The sequence below is a fragment of the Penicillium subrubescens genome (assembly GCF_028828155.1).
Source record: "Penicillium subrubescens strain IBT 31985 chromosome Unknown utg000010l_segment0_segment0, whole genome shotgun sequence".
NCBI lineage: Eukaryota > Fungi > Ascomycota > Eurotiomycetes > Eurotiales > Aspergillaceae > Penicillium > Penicillium subrubescens.
Genome location: NW_026643160.1, coordinates 295,487 through 313,710, shown reverse-complemented (window position 1 = coordinate 313,710; position 18,224 = coordinate 295,487). Strand labels below are relative to the sequence as shown.

The 18,224-nt window shown below is 49.3% G+C and overlaps 7 protein-coding genes across 7 annotated transcripts; 2 read left to right on the top strand and 5 right to left on the bottom strand.

Moving 5' to 3' along the window:
- Positions 1-612: 612 nt before the first annotated feature.
- On the top strand, positions 613-1,864 carry N7473_011316 (NAD(P)-dependent alcohol dehydrogenase; the record flags this gene model as incomplete). Its single annotated transcript, XM_057157255.1, has 3 exons — positions 613-636; positions 711-839; positions 914-1,864. The coding sequence occupies 3 exons, from the start codon at positions 613-615 to the stop codon at positions 1,862-1,864; spliced, it is 1,104 nt and encodes a 367-aa protein (XP_057003105.1).
- Positions 1,865-2,045: 181 nt separating this feature from the next.
- Positions 2,046-4,709, bottom strand: N7473_011315 (Zn(II)2Cys6 transcription factor; the record flags this gene model as incomplete). Its single annotated transcript, XM_057157254.1, has 4 exons — positions 2,046-2,281; positions 2,346-4,351; positions 4,408-4,502; positions 4,566-4,709. The coding sequence occupies 4 exons, from the start codon at positions 4,707-4,709 to the stop codon at positions 2,046-2,048; spliced, it is 2,481 nt and encodes an 826-aa protein (XP_057003104.1).
- A 536-nt stretch (positions 4,710-5,245) lies between these two features.
- On the bottom strand, positions 5,246-6,214 carry N7473_011314 (nucleoside-diphosphate-sugar epimerase family protein; the record flags this gene model as incomplete). Its single annotated transcript, XM_057157253.1, has 2 exons — positions 5,246-5,904; positions 5,977-6,214. 2 exons carry the CDS (start codon positions 6,212-6,214, stop codon positions 5,246-5,248), a joined length of 897 nt encoding a protein of 298 aa, XP_057003103.1.
- Positions 6,215-8,198: 1,984 nt separating this feature from the next.
- Positions 8,199-9,165, bottom strand: N7473_011313 (uncharacterized protein; the record flags this gene model as incomplete). Its single annotated transcript, XM_057157252.1, has 2 exons — positions 8,199-8,849; positions 8,914-9,165. 2 exons carry the CDS (start codon positions 9,163-9,165, stop codon positions 8,199-8,201), a joined length of 903 nt encoding a protein of 300 aa, XP_057003102.1.
- Positions 9,166-10,095: 930 nt separating this feature from the next.
- On the bottom strand, positions 10,096-11,271 carry N7473_011312 (uncharacterized protein; the record flags this gene model as incomplete). Its single annotated transcript, XM_057157251.1, has 2 exons — positions 10,096-10,487; positions 10,543-11,271. 2 exons carry the CDS (start codon positions 11,269-11,271, stop codon positions 10,422-10,424), a joined length of 795 nt encoding a protein of 264 aa, XP_057003101.1. The 3' UTR covers positions 10,096-10,421.
- A 450-nt stretch (positions 11,272-11,721) lies between these two features.
- On the top strand, positions 11,722-12,929 carry N7473_011311 (NmrA/HSCARG family protein; the record flags this gene model as incomplete). The annotated part of the gene is made up of 5 exons (XM_057157250.1): positions 11,722-11,742; positions 11,804-12,028; positions 12,092-12,242; positions 12,286-12,513; positions 12,595-12,929. 5 exons carry the CDS (start codon positions 11,722-11,724, stop codon positions 12,927-12,929), a joined length of 960 nt encoding a protein of 319 aa, XP_057003100.1.
- A 1,460-nt stretch (positions 12,930-14,389) lies between these two features.
- N7473_011310 (uncharacterized protein) lies at positions 14,390-16,549 on the bottom strand (the record flags this gene model as incomplete). The annotated part of the gene is made up of 1 exon (XM_057157249.1): positions 14,390-16,549. One exon carries the CDS (start codon positions 16,547-16,549, stop codon positions 14,390-14,392), a length of 2,160 nt encoding a protein of 719 aa, XP_057003099.1.
- Between the last annotated feature and the right edge of the window lie 1,675 nt (positions 16,550-18,224).

The following is an 18,224-nucleotide window of genomic DNA, read 5'->3' as shown; positions in this document are numbered from 1 at the left end:
TCTTCTTCCGGCGGCATCTCACGGTTCCGTACGTTGTGAAAGGTGTGGTGCTATCGGTTCCGGTGGCAAATATCACGGTTCCGGTGCTACCAAGACTTCGGCGAACGAACTAAGGGACCCGTCCAATCGGAATCTACATTTTCAGTGGAATTGCGGGATTTTTCTCCTTGTTTATAGTGGTTTATAGTTTGTCGCATTGATAAGATTTACGTTCATGTTGAACATGGATAAAATCATCATTCCGGCTGAATTGGAGGAGATGTTATCAATTGCGAATAAAATGGGGTATTCGAACTATGGTACAAAGAATTGAGTAAGGGCGCAAGAGCGTAGATACAATTTATCGAGCCTTGTTCTTTCTACCTGCGGACCTCACGGGTCCACATGCTGCCTGCGATGCTGGAAAAAGACGCTGGAACAACCAACGAAAAGCTTCCATGGTGCATTTACTCCATACATGCCACATGGGGCACTTCCGGATCCGCTCCAGGTTAGTCAGTGTATCAATAAACGCCCTAGCAGTTAACCTTGGATGACTTGTTCTTTCCGGGCTCTATAAAGTGTCTTTCAGTGCTTAACCTTCAGTCTACTGCAAGCCGGGAAATAGACAAAATGACAGTCACAGCAAACAGCAAGGTTCGCTCACTATCCTGCTCTTGTGCGAAGCTTTGCTGCTCGAATTGTTTCAACTAACCCTGAGAACTATTTAGGGCGGTAACGAGGCCTTTGTCCTTCATCCTGGAGGCACGTTCGCTTTCGAGGAACGCGCCATACCTACTCTCCATTCAGACCGAGATATTATTGTCCGAGTTGCCGCAACAGGCCTCTGCGGCTCAGATGTGAGTCCACTGCCCTGTATTAGGAGCTGCATACAGTCGATTCAATGATACTGACCAAATTGCACCGCTTCCAGGTACACTACTGGCAACATGGCGCGATAGGACGTTATGTTGTCGAGAAGCCCATCATTTTGGGACACGAGTCATCCGGAATCGTGGTTGAGTGTGGAGATAGTGTTGAAGGCTTTGCCGTGGGAGACCGCGTTGTTTTGGAGCCAGGCAGTACTTGCAATACCTGCAGTCATTGTCGTTCCGGTCGCTATAATCTCTGCCAGGCCGTTCGCTTTGCAGCCACGCCCCCCTATGATGGTACACTTGCCACCTACTACCGCGTGCCGCAGGAGTGCTGTTACAAGCTGCCACCGCATGTTTCGCTGCGCGATGCCACGCTGATTGAGCCCTTGAGTGTCGCCGTGCACAGTTCCCTATTAGCGGGTAGCATGCAAGAGAAGTCTGTGGCTGTCTTTGGCGCAGGGCCGGTTGGTCTGCTCTGCAGTGCAGTTGCTCGTGCTTTTGGCGCATCGACAGTTGCCGCTGTGGACGTCGTCCCAAGTCGTCTGGCTTCCGCGCTCAAGCACGGTGCCACACACTCATATCAAATGAGCTCCGAATCCCCAGAGAAGAACGCAGCGGACCTGTTGTTAACCGCAGGGGTACAGGCGGGATTTGATATTGTTCTAGATGCGACCGGGGCAGAGCCCTGCGTGAACTGTGGTATTCACGCCCTCACACAGGGAGGAACGTTCGTTCAGGTTGGACTGGGAAAGCCCAATCTCTCTATCCCAGTCGGCCAAATCTGTGATAAGGAGATTTCTTTCAACGGAAGTTTCCGTTATGGACCGGGGGACTTCCAACTGGCTATTGGATTGCTCAACTCGCGCCGGGTAAAGCTGGACGGCCTCATCACCCATGAGTTCGCTTTCTCTGAGGCGGAAGGAGCTTTCAAGAATGTGGCTAAGCGGTCTGGTATAAAGAGTGTGATTTATGGCCCAGGCTTCGATGCGGAAATGGCCAAAAATGTGTAACAGAATGACATAGACTCATGAATAGACGTTCCTCCTTTTTGCACAATCCCCAGCGTCGTAAATGATTCCAACGAGTGAACCAAAGCATCGTAAGGTCCGAGCGTATTGATATAGTGCAGATCATCATAATAAGTCGCGTATTGCAAAAGAATGGTGGCTACGCTTCCTTATGGATGTAAAACTATCTTTCAACTTCATTCCAAGTCATGTCCCATAACCAATATAATCCGCCATCCATATTTTCGTGATAAAGGTTGTCGATTCCAGTGTTTTGGACGTTCCCTGTCACACCCCAGTCCTGTGCAGATGGCCGCCACATGCCATTTGAGTGTTCATTTTGTTGTACAGACTCGTGACTTCGAGGGAAGTCTCCGCCTGGAGGGAGGCCCGAGAACCGATCGTCGCCGGGGCCCAAGGCTATAGGAGAAGAGCGCCATGTTAGTGAAGAGATGATTTACATCCGAACATGAAGAGAACTCACCACTTTGAACGGAGGCTAGGCTCTCATTTAGCCGGTGTAGCCGGTTAACGTCTGAGAAAATTTCGTTCATAGCAAGAGAATGACGCGATTCCAACGTCGCATCAACCGGTAACTGGAGGGCGTCCTCTACGGAGATCTGGAATGAATCAGGTCCCGTGCCATGAGTATGATGGCTGATTGCTTCACTCGTTCCAGTGACAGGCGCAAGCATGGCTTCCGACTCCCGCCGGAGAAGCAGGGCGACGACGTTTTTCAGGACGAACGTACTCTGTTTCGAGAGCGCGGACCGCTTCCCTATCAAGTCTTGAACGCGAAAGATGCGTGTAATTGTGCGTTTGACTTCTTGTGCTATATCAGAGAGCGGTTCTGAAAGCGCGAGCACAGCAAGGACAATTGCCGCATGGAACAGATTGATGGCCAGAAAGGCGACCAGATGACTTTCAGTGGCAAGCCGAACAAGTACAGGCAATTCTGTTATCTTTGATGTCCTCACCGCAGCATCCATCCAAAGTTCAGAACTGGTGACCCGCGTCCCGGAAAACACGGAATCGAAATATGAGCCAGACTGGCCCGCAGAATGGGCAGAGGTGACTGAAGGATACGTTGGGGAATCTGCTGCGATTCCCGCCGGAGAGCGCTTGTTCATGGTGGACAATTGATTCACTTGCCGCGCTAGCAAAGGTCGATGTAGGACGATAAGGACGTTGTCGTACGTCAGCTGCAACGATAAAGATTGCAACGCGTACGCCCTTGAGCTTGCCTGGTTGTCGGGCAGAAAATCTTTCTTGAGATCTAAACTCAAGTGAGTGGGTAGACAATGTCGCCATTCCTGCAGTTTCTTCGTGGCCTGTTTGACCAATGCAAAATATGAGTCGCCAGCCAATTGTTCCGAGGTTCTGAAAGTTCGAGAGCCGAAAATAGCCTCGAGGGCGGGCGAGGCAATCAAGTACAGTCGGTTCAACTCCCGCTGATAGGTGGAATAGCATATTGCCCCATCCTGACGGGAGCCAGAACCAATAAACCTTGGGTTTTCCAAAATATCCGACGGCATCTGGAGATTGCAATCCTTGTCGTTGATACCTAATGGACGGCCATAAGTGATGGAAGCAAATCGGTCCCACGTGTAGATGGTCCACCAGACTCTTTTCCTCTCCTCAATGTCTTCGGGTTCTCCTCGCAGATATTGTCGTTGCAGTCCTATAGACTGTGCCATTTTGATTGTTGCCCCTAGTAATGAGAAGGAGAGATTCGGGCGACCGTGATAGACGTGATGCGACCCGAGAAGAATACAAGTCTGGGTCGCCATCACTGAAGGCTGATCCATCAATTCCACTAAATTAGACTCGACCAATTTCAGCAAGTCTGCGCTCCATTTCCCCCAATTTTCTTCGTTATCGGCAAAATTCGTATCACTCGTTCGAGATCGATACCAGGATGCCATTCCTAGCATGACAGAGAGTAGCAAGAGAAAAGATCTTTGCGAGGGATATGCACACCCATCCGCAATGGAATGGAGCCTCTTGCGGAATTTCGGCTCATATATGGCGAGGGAGAACCAATGTACAGAGTGAAAGTATTCCTCCAGTAGACTGCAGATGAGGCTCATGGATGGAAAATCTTGGCCCAAAATTAGAGATATGGGTACTCGCTGACCTGTTGTTTCCGGGTTCGGGAGAGTCCCACTAGGGCCAGTGGTCTGGCAGCCGGGAATGGCGAATGTAATGTGCTCATCGATGTGGTGGCTGCCCAATTCACAGAGCCTGCGAGCGATTCCCATTGCAGACTCAGCTTCACCGCAGTCGAGAGATGGCTGTATGCCATGCGTTGCCGTCACACCTTCAGAACCATCATCCATTGGAAGCGTCTCTGGTGTCCGAGCCCGGGCTGGACTGGGTACATTGCTGGCAGGGCCACGAGCTGCATTCTGTAACTGTTCATCGAGTGTCTCCGATGGAATGTTTCCCTGATGTTGCCGACTCCTGAAGGCCCGTTTTGATTTCACGCGACTATCCCCTCAATATCAGTCAGGGGACAACTTGAATTATTCCAGTTTGAAACTTACTTTCGCGCAGTCGTCTGCACTGTTTGGCTTGTTGGAAGTGGTCGACACGGTACATTGGCTCGGATACATGGCGAGCAGGGTCTGAATGGGTCACACTATCGCATTTTCAGCACACATTTCGAGGCTCATCTGGCTAGGTTGGATCGGGATCGCTGTACCCGGGCTTTATGTTGCCGGCATCTGTCACAGGCGCTTCTGACTCTGGTGGGTAACGGCGACCGGACTGGATTACTTGTCCTTCTTGACAGAAACAATGAACTGGGGCGCTCTACATCAAAGTCGGCTCCTTGGTGGCCTGTCATGGCGCTAATGTGGAATATAGTGACAAACTAATCGGTATTAGTGCAATGGGGATTGGGTGATGGTCGGATGTCGGAAGAAAGTAATTCCGCCACGTCAGTCACCTATACCTACATAGAGAATGTGGAGTCATTGGCGTACGCCACACAAGATGCTGCATATATATAATCCGTCACCACTCCGGTCCTAAAAGGTCGAACTAACTACTAAGAAATGCAGTAGAAAATTAGCTCGTTATTCCTATCAACGACGATTTACAGCGAGGCTCCAGCTAGGCTGCACCAATTTAAATTCTATTGCCGACTTAAATTCCAGTTTAAATTCCAGTTTACCGACACCTGATTGGTACTTTGATTGTGATAAATATTCTCTGTTGGCCATGCCATCAACTTTAAATACAATATTGATTTTGGAACACGAGATGGAACGCAAACCCCGGTCAGGCGGCGCATAAAATAGATTATTATTATCACTACTTTCTCTATAGATGTGCTGCTCACAATTGTCAAAGGAAGCTTCCATGTCCTTGAATACAAGATCATTTGGTCACGAAGCCACTCTCGCTCTCAAGCCAAGACTTAAAATTATGTAGTTCCGGGCGGTCCTTTTTCAGAGCCAGAATATCGGCTCGAAACCCAGAGTCATAGAACCACTGGAACATGTAACCGAACTCGTTCAACATCCACATCAAAATCCGGCTCACAAAGTTGAATGTCAGGGGGACATCTCTTCCGCATTTTGCACGGAAAATCTTTTCCATCTCAGCGAATGTGAGCTCATCACCGGCCAAGGAGAGACATTTGTTTGTGTATTCGCCTGAGAGAAGGAAAGCCTGTGCGCCGAAGAAGCCAACATCGGTTACTGAAATGACTTGTAATGGCTTCTCCTTGACGGCGATTTTCCAGCAGGTGGTGAAAACTTTGCCGAAAAAGTCGGGAGTCATATTTTGTAAGAAGGCAGTCGGGCGCAGAATCGTCCATGTCATCCCAGTCCCCTTAGCCCGTTCGATAAGGTGATGCTCGATGTTGTGCTTGCTGATAAAGTGGGGGATAGAAGTGGGATTATCGATTGAGGCATCGCCGCCCCTATCCGCGGACGTGTAAACGAAGTGTCCAACGTTGTTATTGAGCGCTGAATCGACTAATCCCTTGCCTTGTTTTTCTTCAGCATCGTGTTGAAGCCACCAGGCACAGGCACCTGAGTTTAACATTAGTGGCGGTCGATAACTCCAAAACGATGAATAAGGCCATACCTGAACGCTAAACACACCCCAAATAGGCTGAGATGTGAGCTTTGCTGCATTGGAGAAGATTTCCTCTGGTCGGTCCAAGTTACCTTCCACGAGTTGGATCTTGGATGACTTCGCCTTGAGCTTCTGTGCTCCACTGGAGGACGCATCACGAGTGACTGCGAGGATTTGAAAATCGGCATCTTCCCGGAGGATGGCATTGATGACACTTCCGCCTTGTTTGCCTGTCGCACCCGTAATAAGAATGGGTCTAGACATGCTTGGTGTCTGTTTCTATATGGAGATGAGATGATGAGAATTGCAGCCGGTGGACCAGACACGGAAGGTTTGTAGAGGAATAAAAAATAATGATAGCAGGCAAAGGGGTATAAGTGATAAAAAAGTTGACAGTTGACTTTGCCGCTGAAAAGGTGATGCCGAATGTTGATAATCGAGGTCAGTGATTTGGAATCTCGGGGTTGAGGTCAATGCCGAACTTTCCCAATTAGGTATAAGGTGCCATTGATGTTCGACATTCACTATCTCGCTGCCCGGCCAGAAATGCTTTCTCCGCCATTCAACTTCTTCCAGGTCATCCTTGCCTAGAATACTTTCCCATCTCACATATAAATCTAGCTCTGATGTTGGAGCCTGAGGTAACCAGGAAGGACCTGCTTTCGGGGAGAGAAGACTGAGTGCTTCCATACGCATTTGGTCACATAGCACAAATTCATAACAATGGAAAACGCAAAATGGCACGTAACGACATGGCGATCTGAACCAGCGTGATAAATCATCAACAAGAAATGCAAAGCCTGGTGCACTACCATCAAGCTCCAATTCAGGAGTCCCATGAATGAGAGATGCGCAGGGAGGAATACAGTCGCATTGATATCTCCATTGCGCGCTATACGCTAGGTCTTTTGCTGCGCGATATCTTTTGGTGGGAGATGGCAATGTAGGAAACAGACAGCTGCATTCAGTCATGGTCCGTGCTTGTTCCAAAGCGTTATTTCTCAGCGCGTGGCGCCATAGTCCCTCAAAGTCCATGTTTTGAAGCCGACTGATCTCTTCACAAGGCCAGTTCCAGCGAGGACTCGGTCCACCAACTAGGGTGTGTACCTCACAGACCAGCAGAAGCTGCCAGATGGCACGGATTGCCCGCTGCTCTTCCAATGCAGATATTAGCCCAGCATCAGCTTGTTGGTATCGCTCTCGAGGGGGCTTCGGCACTGGAAAGTATTCCGAGGTCCACATGCACGGCCTTCGGTAGGCATTTCGCATATATTTTAATTTGGGGTTAAGTAGCTGGAACAGCTCCAGAAGCATGCAGTGAGCTATCATCTCATGCATACCAGCGTGGCCCAGGTAGCGGATGGCTGCAGAAGCGGCGAAAACATCGCATAGGACCGACACGGGGATGTCTTGCGGTATACGGTTGTAGCTAGTGTCATCCGTGATGTAAATGCTAATGAAATCAACCGTGTCGCTTGCAGGCCGAGCATTCCATCGGTAAGAAAGCAAATTTGCGAATCAAAATTTGAATTCGTTTGGGCACACTTTCATTCATGATGGCCTCGATGACTCGACGCCCAGTGCCATCTTCATGAAGCAAGGAGAAGACCGCAGGTGAGGAGCGATACAAGCAGTAGACAGCTGCTAGGTCCTCTAGATGTACAAGAATTTCTACCCAGACTGGCCTTGGTAGGAGGGAAAAGATGTCTAAAGGGCGTTGGGCCATGTTTGATTGGGATGCACACAGGCGAGGCGAGGCGTGGAGTGGGGTAGCAACAACATAATCATTCGAATAATATGGTCTCCCAGCATGGAAGCAACGGATAAACACCCAGAGCTTTCCCAAGTGTTTGTGCGCCCGGAAGGCATATTTGGGCCTAGTCGCAACTAGTGCGAATAGCCTCAGGCTCAAGTTACATCTATAAGCTTTTGGGGCTGATCAATTGCTAGTTTATACTAGTGAAACTACAATCAATATCTACCGGCATTTCGTTCACTGGCCGGGACTCTTACGAATTTCAGACATGACATTTGACAGGGAACAATTTTGACTTCTATTTCAATCCGCGATGTTTCCGGAACAGTGGCCTGGCAGCTAACTACCACCTCAATAGATCTTGATACATGGCTTGGGAGGAGTACAGCAAATAGTAAACACCCTTTGCGAGAATAACAGATCGGAAAGTCAATTAAAATTATATTAGATTACATAGGACAAAACGAAACACAAATATTTGATACAAACACCTCACTGCTTTGCAAACTCACTGTCCTTTTCGAGCCATGTTGCGAAGTCCTTCAACTCTGGGTTGATCTTCTTCAACTCGGCAATATCTGCCTTGTAGCCGACATCATGGAACCATTTGAACATGTATCCCATATCCTTGATCGCCCACAACAAGATAGAGCAAAGGAATCGATATGTGGTTGGAATCGGCTGGCCCGTCTTCTGGTGGAAGATTTGCGCGAACTGATCGTAAGTCAATTCATCGCCCGCAAGGGAAAGGCTCTTGTTCTGGTACTGCTCCGGGTGGGTGAAGGCCTCAGCTCCAAAGAATCCGATATCATCGGTCGCGATCATCTGCAAGGGCTTGCCCTTCAGTGCCATCTTGTAAGTTGTTGCGAAGACCTTGCCCATGAATCCGGGTACAAGATTCTCGTAGAAAGCGACAGGTCGTAGGATGAACCACTTCATGTCGGTGTCTTTGCTCTTTTCAACGAGATGGTGCTCGATCTTGTGCTTGTTGATAAAGTGCGGGATCTCGGTCGGAGAGGTATAAGAGGCATCGCCGCCTCGATCAACAGAGCTATACACAAAGAACTGAACTTTTTGCTTTATCGCTTCATCAACAAGCGCTTTGCCTTGCGCATCCTCCGATGTAGTATTTCCGATCGCTAGCTAGATTAATAATGCGAATAAGCGAGAGGCCTTCTATTAGTTAAACCGGGATTAGGATACGTACCTGAACACTGAAGACACCCCAGATAGCTGATTGTGTCGCTTTGCGCGCATTCTGGAAAAGAGTTGCGGGATCATCCAAGTTGCCTTCTACCAATTTGATATTTGATGACAATTTGGCCAATTTCTGTGCAGAGGCAGACTGAGGATTGCGAGTGACGGCCAGGATCTCCAAAGGAGATTTCCGGGAAACTAAAGTTTTGATAAGGGAGCCTCCCTGCTTTCCCGTCGCACCAGTAATTAGAACGGCAGACATTGTGAATTGAATGTGAGTGCTGTAAGGATGTTTTGGGTGTGTGTGTGTGTGTGTGTGTGTGTGTGTGTGTGTGGATATTGAGAAGGATGAGATTGTATACTGAGAATGTATCTCCTCGCGGAAAGGTGCCTGTTTATATACGTTGGACAGGAACTAGAGCGGCTCACATACCCAATTTAAAATGAGAATGTATGGATGCGTACCGGATGATCTGATCTCATCACCGCGCTCAGACCATATTTTAATGCCGAGCTGAATAAGATTGATTATTGTTAAGCTGTTGTGGGGCCGAATCAGCGAGTGCTGGTTTGATTGGACTGTGAAAGCCCGAAGACCGAGATTACGAACAAATTATGCCAAGAAATACCCCCACTTTGCTGATAGGAGTTCAGGGCCTTGGGCCGCGGGTATTAATATTTTCATTCCAATGTAGACGACTACACAAGTGCGAAGGACTTCAGATTCAGGATCTAGTCAGCTAGCAGCCCACCTAGCCTAGCACTTTTGCTATGCATAAATGTAAGTATCTGTATGATTATCTTTTATGAAGTATTCTACAAAACACATTTTCCACCTCAATGGCCCGCTTCGTTACTGGGCGAAAACCTTTTGCCATAGCGTACCTTACCTAAATCGGGGTTGGGCTTTGAAAATTGTAGGCCATTGTGAATAAAAAACGAGGGGGAAGCTTCTTGGCAGTGATAATAGAGTGTTAGACATTGTAGCAGACTACAATTTAGAGCGAGAAGACAGAATATTCGAATATTTGTGTATTGAAGACCAACTGCACAGTCAAAGCAGTAAGAGTTGGGCCCAGAATGATCTTTAAGTTAATGCGAGGCCATTTAATTTGAGTCGTTTTCAACCTACGAGGTGGAGTTTGATGGCAAATCAAATTAGAATATCGAAGATTATGTGAGCCATCCCTTGCCTCAGTGCTAACAAGAAAGTTCATCTTTCTACCTGGGAGTCTCAGTAGCGTATATGGCTCAGAGAGTTGCACCACCCATCAGTTAAACAATACCCTCTGAATAGGCCCTCTCATCCACCTTCCTTGTTTTCATGCTCTTCCATTCAATACCCATGGCCCCAATGATACTAAACAACCCAAGATAAAAGCACTCTGAAAGACCTTGACCAGCACGTCATTATATGCCATGAGAAACACGGGCATAACGGACTCGCTGACTCATAATCGTAGACCTTGGTACAGCCGGGTTTCGGACTTTTGGATTTCTACTGCGTACGCGAAAGCCCTAGTAGATACCAGGGATCAAAGCGTATCGGACACGAGACTTGATCTGTCGATACGCATCGCCGTACTATTGATTCAGGCTTTAGATGTGCAAATCAACAAAGGTCGGTTCATAGACTTACTCTCTGGGTCATATACTCATCCAACACAGGCACTCCTCGAGTCGCAAAATCACGGAAGAAGAAAGCAAACGTCGTCGCACCCCAGATAAAACCCCCACAGGTAAATGCATACGCAGCTCGCCAGATAGTATAAGCGCCATAGTTAATATTGGTAGCCAGCGAGAAGAGACCTCCGCCATACGGTATTCCTTTATTCTTGGGGTCTTGCTTGAAAGACTTGCGCTGGAACTCTGAAATGGCTTCGACGGAGAGTCCAATGGCGTAGGAAGCTATGCCCGCGGCGATGGGCGGAGACAAGATTGTATTGATCAGATTGGTTGAACCAAGTCCAGATGCAACCGGGGATGTTACAGCCCATAGAGAGAGCAGTGTGTTGACAGTATTGAAAATGGTATTGAAAAGGGCAATTGTAAACCCAGAACCAACGTCCATGGCCTGTTCGGAGACAAAGACGATATGGAGAATCTGTTTGATGCTACTACCCAGCGACAAGAGAGTAACCAGACCATAGTAAGGATGTAGCCCGGTACGCGTCAGAGGGCTGAGGACCAGTGAAGAATGCACAGGGTGACCGCCCAGTTTCTCGATCAGCTGGATTCCCCATCCTTGATGGAGTAGGTTGTATTGCCAGAATACATCTGCTGCACGAAGGCCCACAAAGAGGGATTTTCCCAGTGGCGAAGGCTTTTTGATCCGGGAGACGTTGTCGCGTAGTTGTCCGGCTGGCATGGTGAAAAATACGTCCTGAGGCTCAGCAGTGGATGGCGTGAGGTCGAGGTGCAGTCTCAATAAAAATAGGTCTGGACTTCTAGAGCTAGCTCCCGTCTCTTTCGTTCGGTAGAGGTAGAGGTGAAGTGCGAGGTTGAGTTAAGTGCCAATGAACCTTGATTGATGACAGGGCCGGAACCGTGTACCGTAAGCTGGTATCCGCGAGCGTGACTGGAAAGTAGAACGCAGGAGAAGATATCGGGGACTGCAAGGAGAAGGATTAATGTCGGAGGTTGATCAATGGTACTTCCGACAACTACTATTTGTATCCTCGGTCTAACCTTATGTCGATTTTGAACTCTGACCAACCCCCTTCGGCGGCATTAAAATAAAAGCCGATACTCAAGCGCTGACAAAGTGTCGGCGCTCGGGCTCCGAGACGAACTTAAGGTTAATCATCTTCCCTCAAGCATGACGTCATTGCTATACTTGGTTAATTCACTGTTTAAAACATTGCTTCACGACTGTCAGCAGAAACATCAAAACATTACAGATTCAATTCAATCGTTTTATTCGGGGTTCTCTCACCTTCACAAAAGCAATCATATCCAAACTCATCACCGTTTTCGGTGCAACCGGTCAACAAGGCGGCTCCGTGATCCGAACTATACTACAATATGAGACTCTATCCAAAGAGTTCAAGGTCCGTGGTATTACTCGCGATACCTCGAAGCCGGAGGCTCAGGCCCTTCTAGAGCAAGGAATTGAACTTGTCTCGGTATGACAAAACCAACATCCTACCCCCAATATCATCACGTCAATACTAAAACCCCCATTTCAGGCTGACATGTCCTCCAAAGACTCCCTACTAAAAGCCATCCAAGGAAGTCACACCGTCTTCCTAGTCACAACACCAGCCTGGGGCCCCGTCGGATCCGATTCCGAGCTCGTCCACGGCAAAAATGTCGCCGATGTCGCCAAGGAGACCGGCGGTCCAACATCTTATTTTCTCTTCTTTGCTGGGTGTTACCAAAGAAACCGGTGGTCGACTCAAGCATGTGCCCCATTTTGACCAGAAGGCGCATGTTGAGGGGTATATCCTGGAAATTGGAGTACCGGCTATGTTTGTTTTGCCGGTGTATTTTATGAATAGTTATACGCAGATTCCGTTATTAAGGGAGGGTGAGGATGGTGTTTATACGCTGGCTTATCCTATTGGTGAGGGTGCGAGGTTTCCGCTCGTTGATATTGTTAGGGATATGGGTGCGTATAGTTCCGATTCCGACTCCGATTTCTTCTCAACGTCATATCTTGGGAGTGGCAGGCTGATAGGATGTTCTATAGGTAAATTCGTCGCAGCAGCCCTGAAAAATCGTTCCGAGACACTCGGTACTCAAATCCTCTCGGCAGCAGACTACTACACCCCCACTCGCATTCTCGCCGAGTTTGAGGAGGTCACCGGAAAGAAGACCCGATTTGTGCAGGTTGATTCTGAAACTTATAAGAATTTTATGCCTGGGCTGATGGGTGAGGAGAAGTTGGAGAATCATCTGTTCATTGAGAGGTCCGGATATTACGGTGGTCGGAGTTTGAAGGAGAGTCATGATCTGCTTGGAAAGGCTGGTTTCAAGACTTCGAGTTGGAAGGATTTCTTGCTGGAGAAGACATCTTTGTTCTAGGACTATGGAAGTTTGATATTTTAGATGTAAATCAGCGAATGAAATTGTTTTGTGACTATCAACTTGGCTTGCCTCGGCGAACCAGCTCCACGTCTGTGGGGCGACGGCAGGGTGGGACTAGCTTGGACCTAAAAATGACCAACGAGATACAGTATACAGAAGCATATACGAAATAGAGTTACCAAATACCAAATATTCTCACGATAGTAAGTAGTTTCAAAATTTCAAGTAAAGATGACCTGCTATTAGAACATAGTATGACAAGTAAAAAAACCACAAAAGGCTAAAGTGCTACCTAAGTACCAAAAACTGGCATGCCAGGCATAGGCATTGGGTATTGGGTATCTCTCCTCCAACTCAGCGCAGAGCACAAACAAGCAAGAAAGAGAAAGACACAAGGCCAGCACCCACTAGAAGAAGAACATTGACAACGTGACGTAGATGTAAGAGGTATAACAGGTTGAAATCGGGGAAATAGATATAGAGCGGATAAAGACAAAACCAAATCATATAGAGGAAAGGAGAAAATGAGACATGAAAAAGGCAAATAAGGGAGAAGCGAATATACATCAACGCTGGCAAATGGCTTGCATCCATCGTCAAGGCAACGCAAAGCAAAGCATCAATCACATGAATCGAACTTGTCATCGCAGGTCATCAGAATCGTACAATCATATCACCGTAACGGAGGTGGCGAGTGTCGGTTCGACGCGGTAGGATTCGTGTCCGTCGTCTGTGTTGTTCGTTGTGGACGGTTTCCAGTTCTGGTCCAGTCCGGTCCAGTCCAGCAGCTCAACAACCATCAGCCATTAAGTTCGACATCCATCCAGATCCCCATCGAGAACCAAATCAAGATCAGATCCAAGGATAGACGGGTAACAAGGCAGCCAAGATGGTGTTTGCAGTCCGGTCCGTTCCAGCTCAGTCCAGTCCAGTCCACTTCAAACACAGTCGACGAAAAACTTCTTCTCCCACTGCGCACCCGACACTCCCACCCCCAAGCAAGAGATAGCAATTGCAATCACAAACAAAATAGAACCAGAGAATTCCCCCCAGTCCGATCAGACAGGTCGGTGAGCCTCGAGCTCTCGCTTTTTGCGCTTTCGCTTTTGCCGCGAGGGGAGAGGGATAGAGCATCAACCCAAACGCTTCGCTCGAACCACTTTTTGTTCCAGACCCGTCCCGCCAAAAAAAGAAAATCATCAGAGTGCCAAAAAGTGAAAAGAAAGGAAATGAAAAAAGAAAAGAAAACAAGACAACATAATCATAAGTACCATCCCAATCCCAATCCGAAAATCCAAAATCCAAATCCAACTTTTGTCATATAACCATCACCGAGTGCCGTGAGGCGACCACATGGCGGAGAGGCAGAGAGTATAATCCCAAGAAAAAAAACAACCAAAGACACAGACAGACATGAGACGAGAGAATAGAAGTTGTTCACAACTCAGCTCGCACGATTACCTCGCATGCCGACGAGTACCGCCATAAGTCGATTGACTTGAGCGACGGCTCGCACCGGAACGAAGATCCTCACGCGGGCGCCGTTGCGGCGCTTCTTCCAACTCTCGACGGGCTTCCAATTCTCGACGGGCTTCCAATTCTCGACGTGCTTCCAACTCTCGACGAGCAGAACGACCTGTCTGATGAGTTTGATCGGAATACGAAGACCCACTCATGATGTACTGCTTGGGTTTCCGCTCGCCAGCAATAGACAATTGCACACGGCCGGTATCTCCAGCCATAATTTTGATGTTCTTGCCGGCGACGGACTCTTCGGTGAAACCGATGGTCAATCCGTTTACCAAAAGGTTCATATTCTTGCTCTCTCCATTGCCGCTACCGCTACCCCGGCTGCCGGTTGATCGGCTCTTTTGACTACCGTTGTCACTACCTGCACCGACGGCACCCTTGGTGAGAAGGGCTTCGGCGGAGGCGGGCATGGTATTCGTCCGACCGGACTGTTGGGCTTGGTAGCGTTCGATTTCGCGTTCACGATCTTCCAGACCGCCTGCTGTGCCGGTACTGCCGACGTCATCATCGTCGTCGTAGTCGTCGTAGTGATGATACTCTTTCTGACGACGACGGCGGGAGTTTTCGACAGCAATCTGGGCACCGCGAGCACTGTCACGGTATGTGGTTGATCGCTTGCTTTCATGAAGGCTGTGACTGCGCTCGGGCATCCGGGTCTCGCGAGACACACGCCGACCGTAGTCAGGCAACGCGGCAGCCATCTCACTCATATCCATGGAGGTACGGGATTGCCGGCGTTGAGGCAGAACGGCTTGGGTGGTATGGGCCTTGCGGTGTAGTTCGGGTCGTTCGGGTTTTCTCATTTGGTGGACCTGGGCCTTTTGCTTCTGAGGTACTGGTGGAGGCGGTGGTGGCATCTTGTAGTAGTCCTCATCATGATCACGAGGCGGCTTGGGGGCACGCCCGCGAGGTGCATCGTGGTGAACATCACGGTGATATTCACGAGGAGGGACTTCTCTCTCACGATGGTACTCTTGCGGAACTTCCCTTTCACGACGGTATTCGCGACGCACCTCACGGGGAATATCACGAGGCACTTCTCGAGGATATTCTTCAGGCGCCCAGTCAAGTTGCTCGGTCTCATCCACCCACTCTGGGAAAACACTGTGATCCATGGGGGGTTGCCCATAAAGGGAAGACGGGCGACGTGCCCGAGATTGTACAGATCGTTCCCGAGTTCGAGAGTGAGATCTTTCCCGCGGGTAGTCCGAAGGTGGACCATATTCGGAACCGCCATAGTAAGAACCACCATACGGCGACGAAGCATATGGATGGCTTACGTACGCCGACGATGCTGGTGGAGGACCATGCTCATAGTACGATGCTTGGTGATGGTACAGGGGTGCCGGTGGCGGTGGCGGTCCCATCATTCCACCATGCATACTCATGGGACGCTCCTGATGATACATGCCGCCACGGTACGAGTTCGACCGGGCAGGTCGACTGACTGGACGGTGAAATTCTTCAATAGCGTATGGATAACGGGCTGTCTGCGGTGACGCCGGCGGGTAGTCAGGCACCGGTGGCCGGGAGAAGTGGTAAGAATAGTCCATCGGGGGACGTTCGACGGGGGTGGAGGGTTGTTGTTGGTGATAGTAACCGGATCGTTCGTAGTATACGTCGGGTGGATGATATTGTTGAATGTGGGCAGAGTCACGACGACGAGGTTTAGACGACGACCGTTGCACGTGAGCATGATGGTGGGGATGGGTACCCATCTGCTTCTCGACGTGCTCTGGTCGAACGCGTTCTCGGTCCTTGTCCTTGCGTTCACGGCGGGAGTTTTTTCTGACTATTTCGGTGCGTTGCTTGGGCATGTCCAGCTTAATAGGAACTGGGGGACTTCTCCCGCCCGACGGGCCAGATTGGGTGCTGGTGGCTGTGGCGGCGGTACGACTAGAATACCCTGAGTCACTGGCGCCGTCGATCAGCGGCTCCGCTGGGAATCTTTGATCCAACCTGGAGGAGATTTTGACAGCCGTGTTGGCCGTAGTATTGGCTGAGTGCCGACTATCGGGTACGATGCTATGCACATCCTCATCGAAGTCTTCGACGTAGGCCGGCTGAGGAGCCCTGCCCGCAGGCATGGCTTGCTGCACGTTCGGACGGCGAGGGAACTGGGCGGGTATGCGAATGTTAGTTTGGTGGGAGAGGGGGAATGACGATGACACCCAGTCTTGGTTCCCGATTTGGGAAACAGACGATGCGTGTTTGGCTTACCCACCGGGCAGCAAAAGGACGGAGAGAGGGGAACAGAGACTTGGGACGACTTACAGCAAAAGCCCACCCCTTCAAAGCAGACAGGTCAGGTCTTGTTGCACCAAGGATGACTCAGTAGTAGGTGATGGGTACGTTTGGGCAGGTATTTTTGATGGGTGTTCCTGGCCTGGTCCACTCCGTCTGTATATTTCCTGTATATACCAGGGCCCAGACGGTGGATAGTTTGTTGCCCTAGTCACGACGACCTCTTTGATCGCGCCAACGAGGATTTTCCTTTCCAATGTTTCCTTGTGTAGAGCCCCTTTCTCGCAGGCCTCTTGGCCTCTCTCAGGGCAGACTGACTTGATGTTTGTGTGGACCCCCCTCTCAGGCGTACTCTCTCTCAGATTCTCTCTCTCTCTAACTCTCTCTCTCTTGTCGCCCAACCCAGTTTCAAACAGTCGCAACCACGGAAAACGGACCTGCCGATCGCAAGGGCGATGGCAGGCAGCTGGGCGTAATCCGGATCTGTCAGCGAGCGGAGCGTGCGAGGTGGTATCTTCCAGATCGCAATAATGTCTCCATCTGAAAAGGGTGGGAAATTGGGCGGAGAGAGATGCGAGAACGGTCGGGCGGCGGAGCGTCGGGCGTGGGTCCTGGGACGAGAGGGAGAGGGAAAAAAAATCTCTGGACTCTGGGCTGGATGATGAGTGGTGGGAAAGGAAGATGCAGCTGCAGGCTTTGCTAAGTTAAGAGTGTTGGGCCCCTTGGGCCTTTGTGCCTGTGTATGAGAATCTGTGGTTGTGCCTGACTTTGGGTACCCGGTCGGGTGGGGGAAGAAGGAGAGGGCGGTGGTGGTTTTTTTTGGGTCGTACTGTAGTTTGTACGGTAGTATGTAATGGAGTTCGGGGGTGGAGACCAAATGGGCAGCGATTAAAAGTCGATCAGAAGGAGGGGGGGATAAACAAGTTGATAAGCGATCATCAACCCAAGTCAACTGAGGAAGAAAAGAGAAAAAAAGAGAAGAGACCACCGAAGACAATGGAAATAGAATAGAGTCACCCAAAAGCCAAAAAAAAAATTGGTAAATCGAAAAAAAGAGAGAATGTTTCACGAAAGAGGCTCGCGGGCTCGTGGGTACCCAACAGAAGAAAAAAAATAGAAGGGAAGAAGGAAGTGGGGGGCGGGCGTCATCATAAACAATACCAACTATACGCCATCGTCCATCGGTATGGAGGTCCCGGTATAGGCTATAGAGAACAGAACACGGAATCTACGGAGTTGACACACGTAGAGGACATTCCTAAAAGTCTATTCTTGCTCTAAAGATGAGAAATTCATCGGAAGAATGGTGATATTGGACAACGATACGTACCAGATAAACCGTCGTGGAACAGTTGGAACAGTTTAAACTCGGGACCCGCTGGAGGGGGATCCCTGGTTCTGCTTTGCTCGGATCCTTGGGTGTGGGATCATCTGTTTACTTTCGAAGTATACTAAGAAACTAACAGAGTAATATACTTCAGATCTACTCGGTACTACAAGTATTGACAAGTATCGACA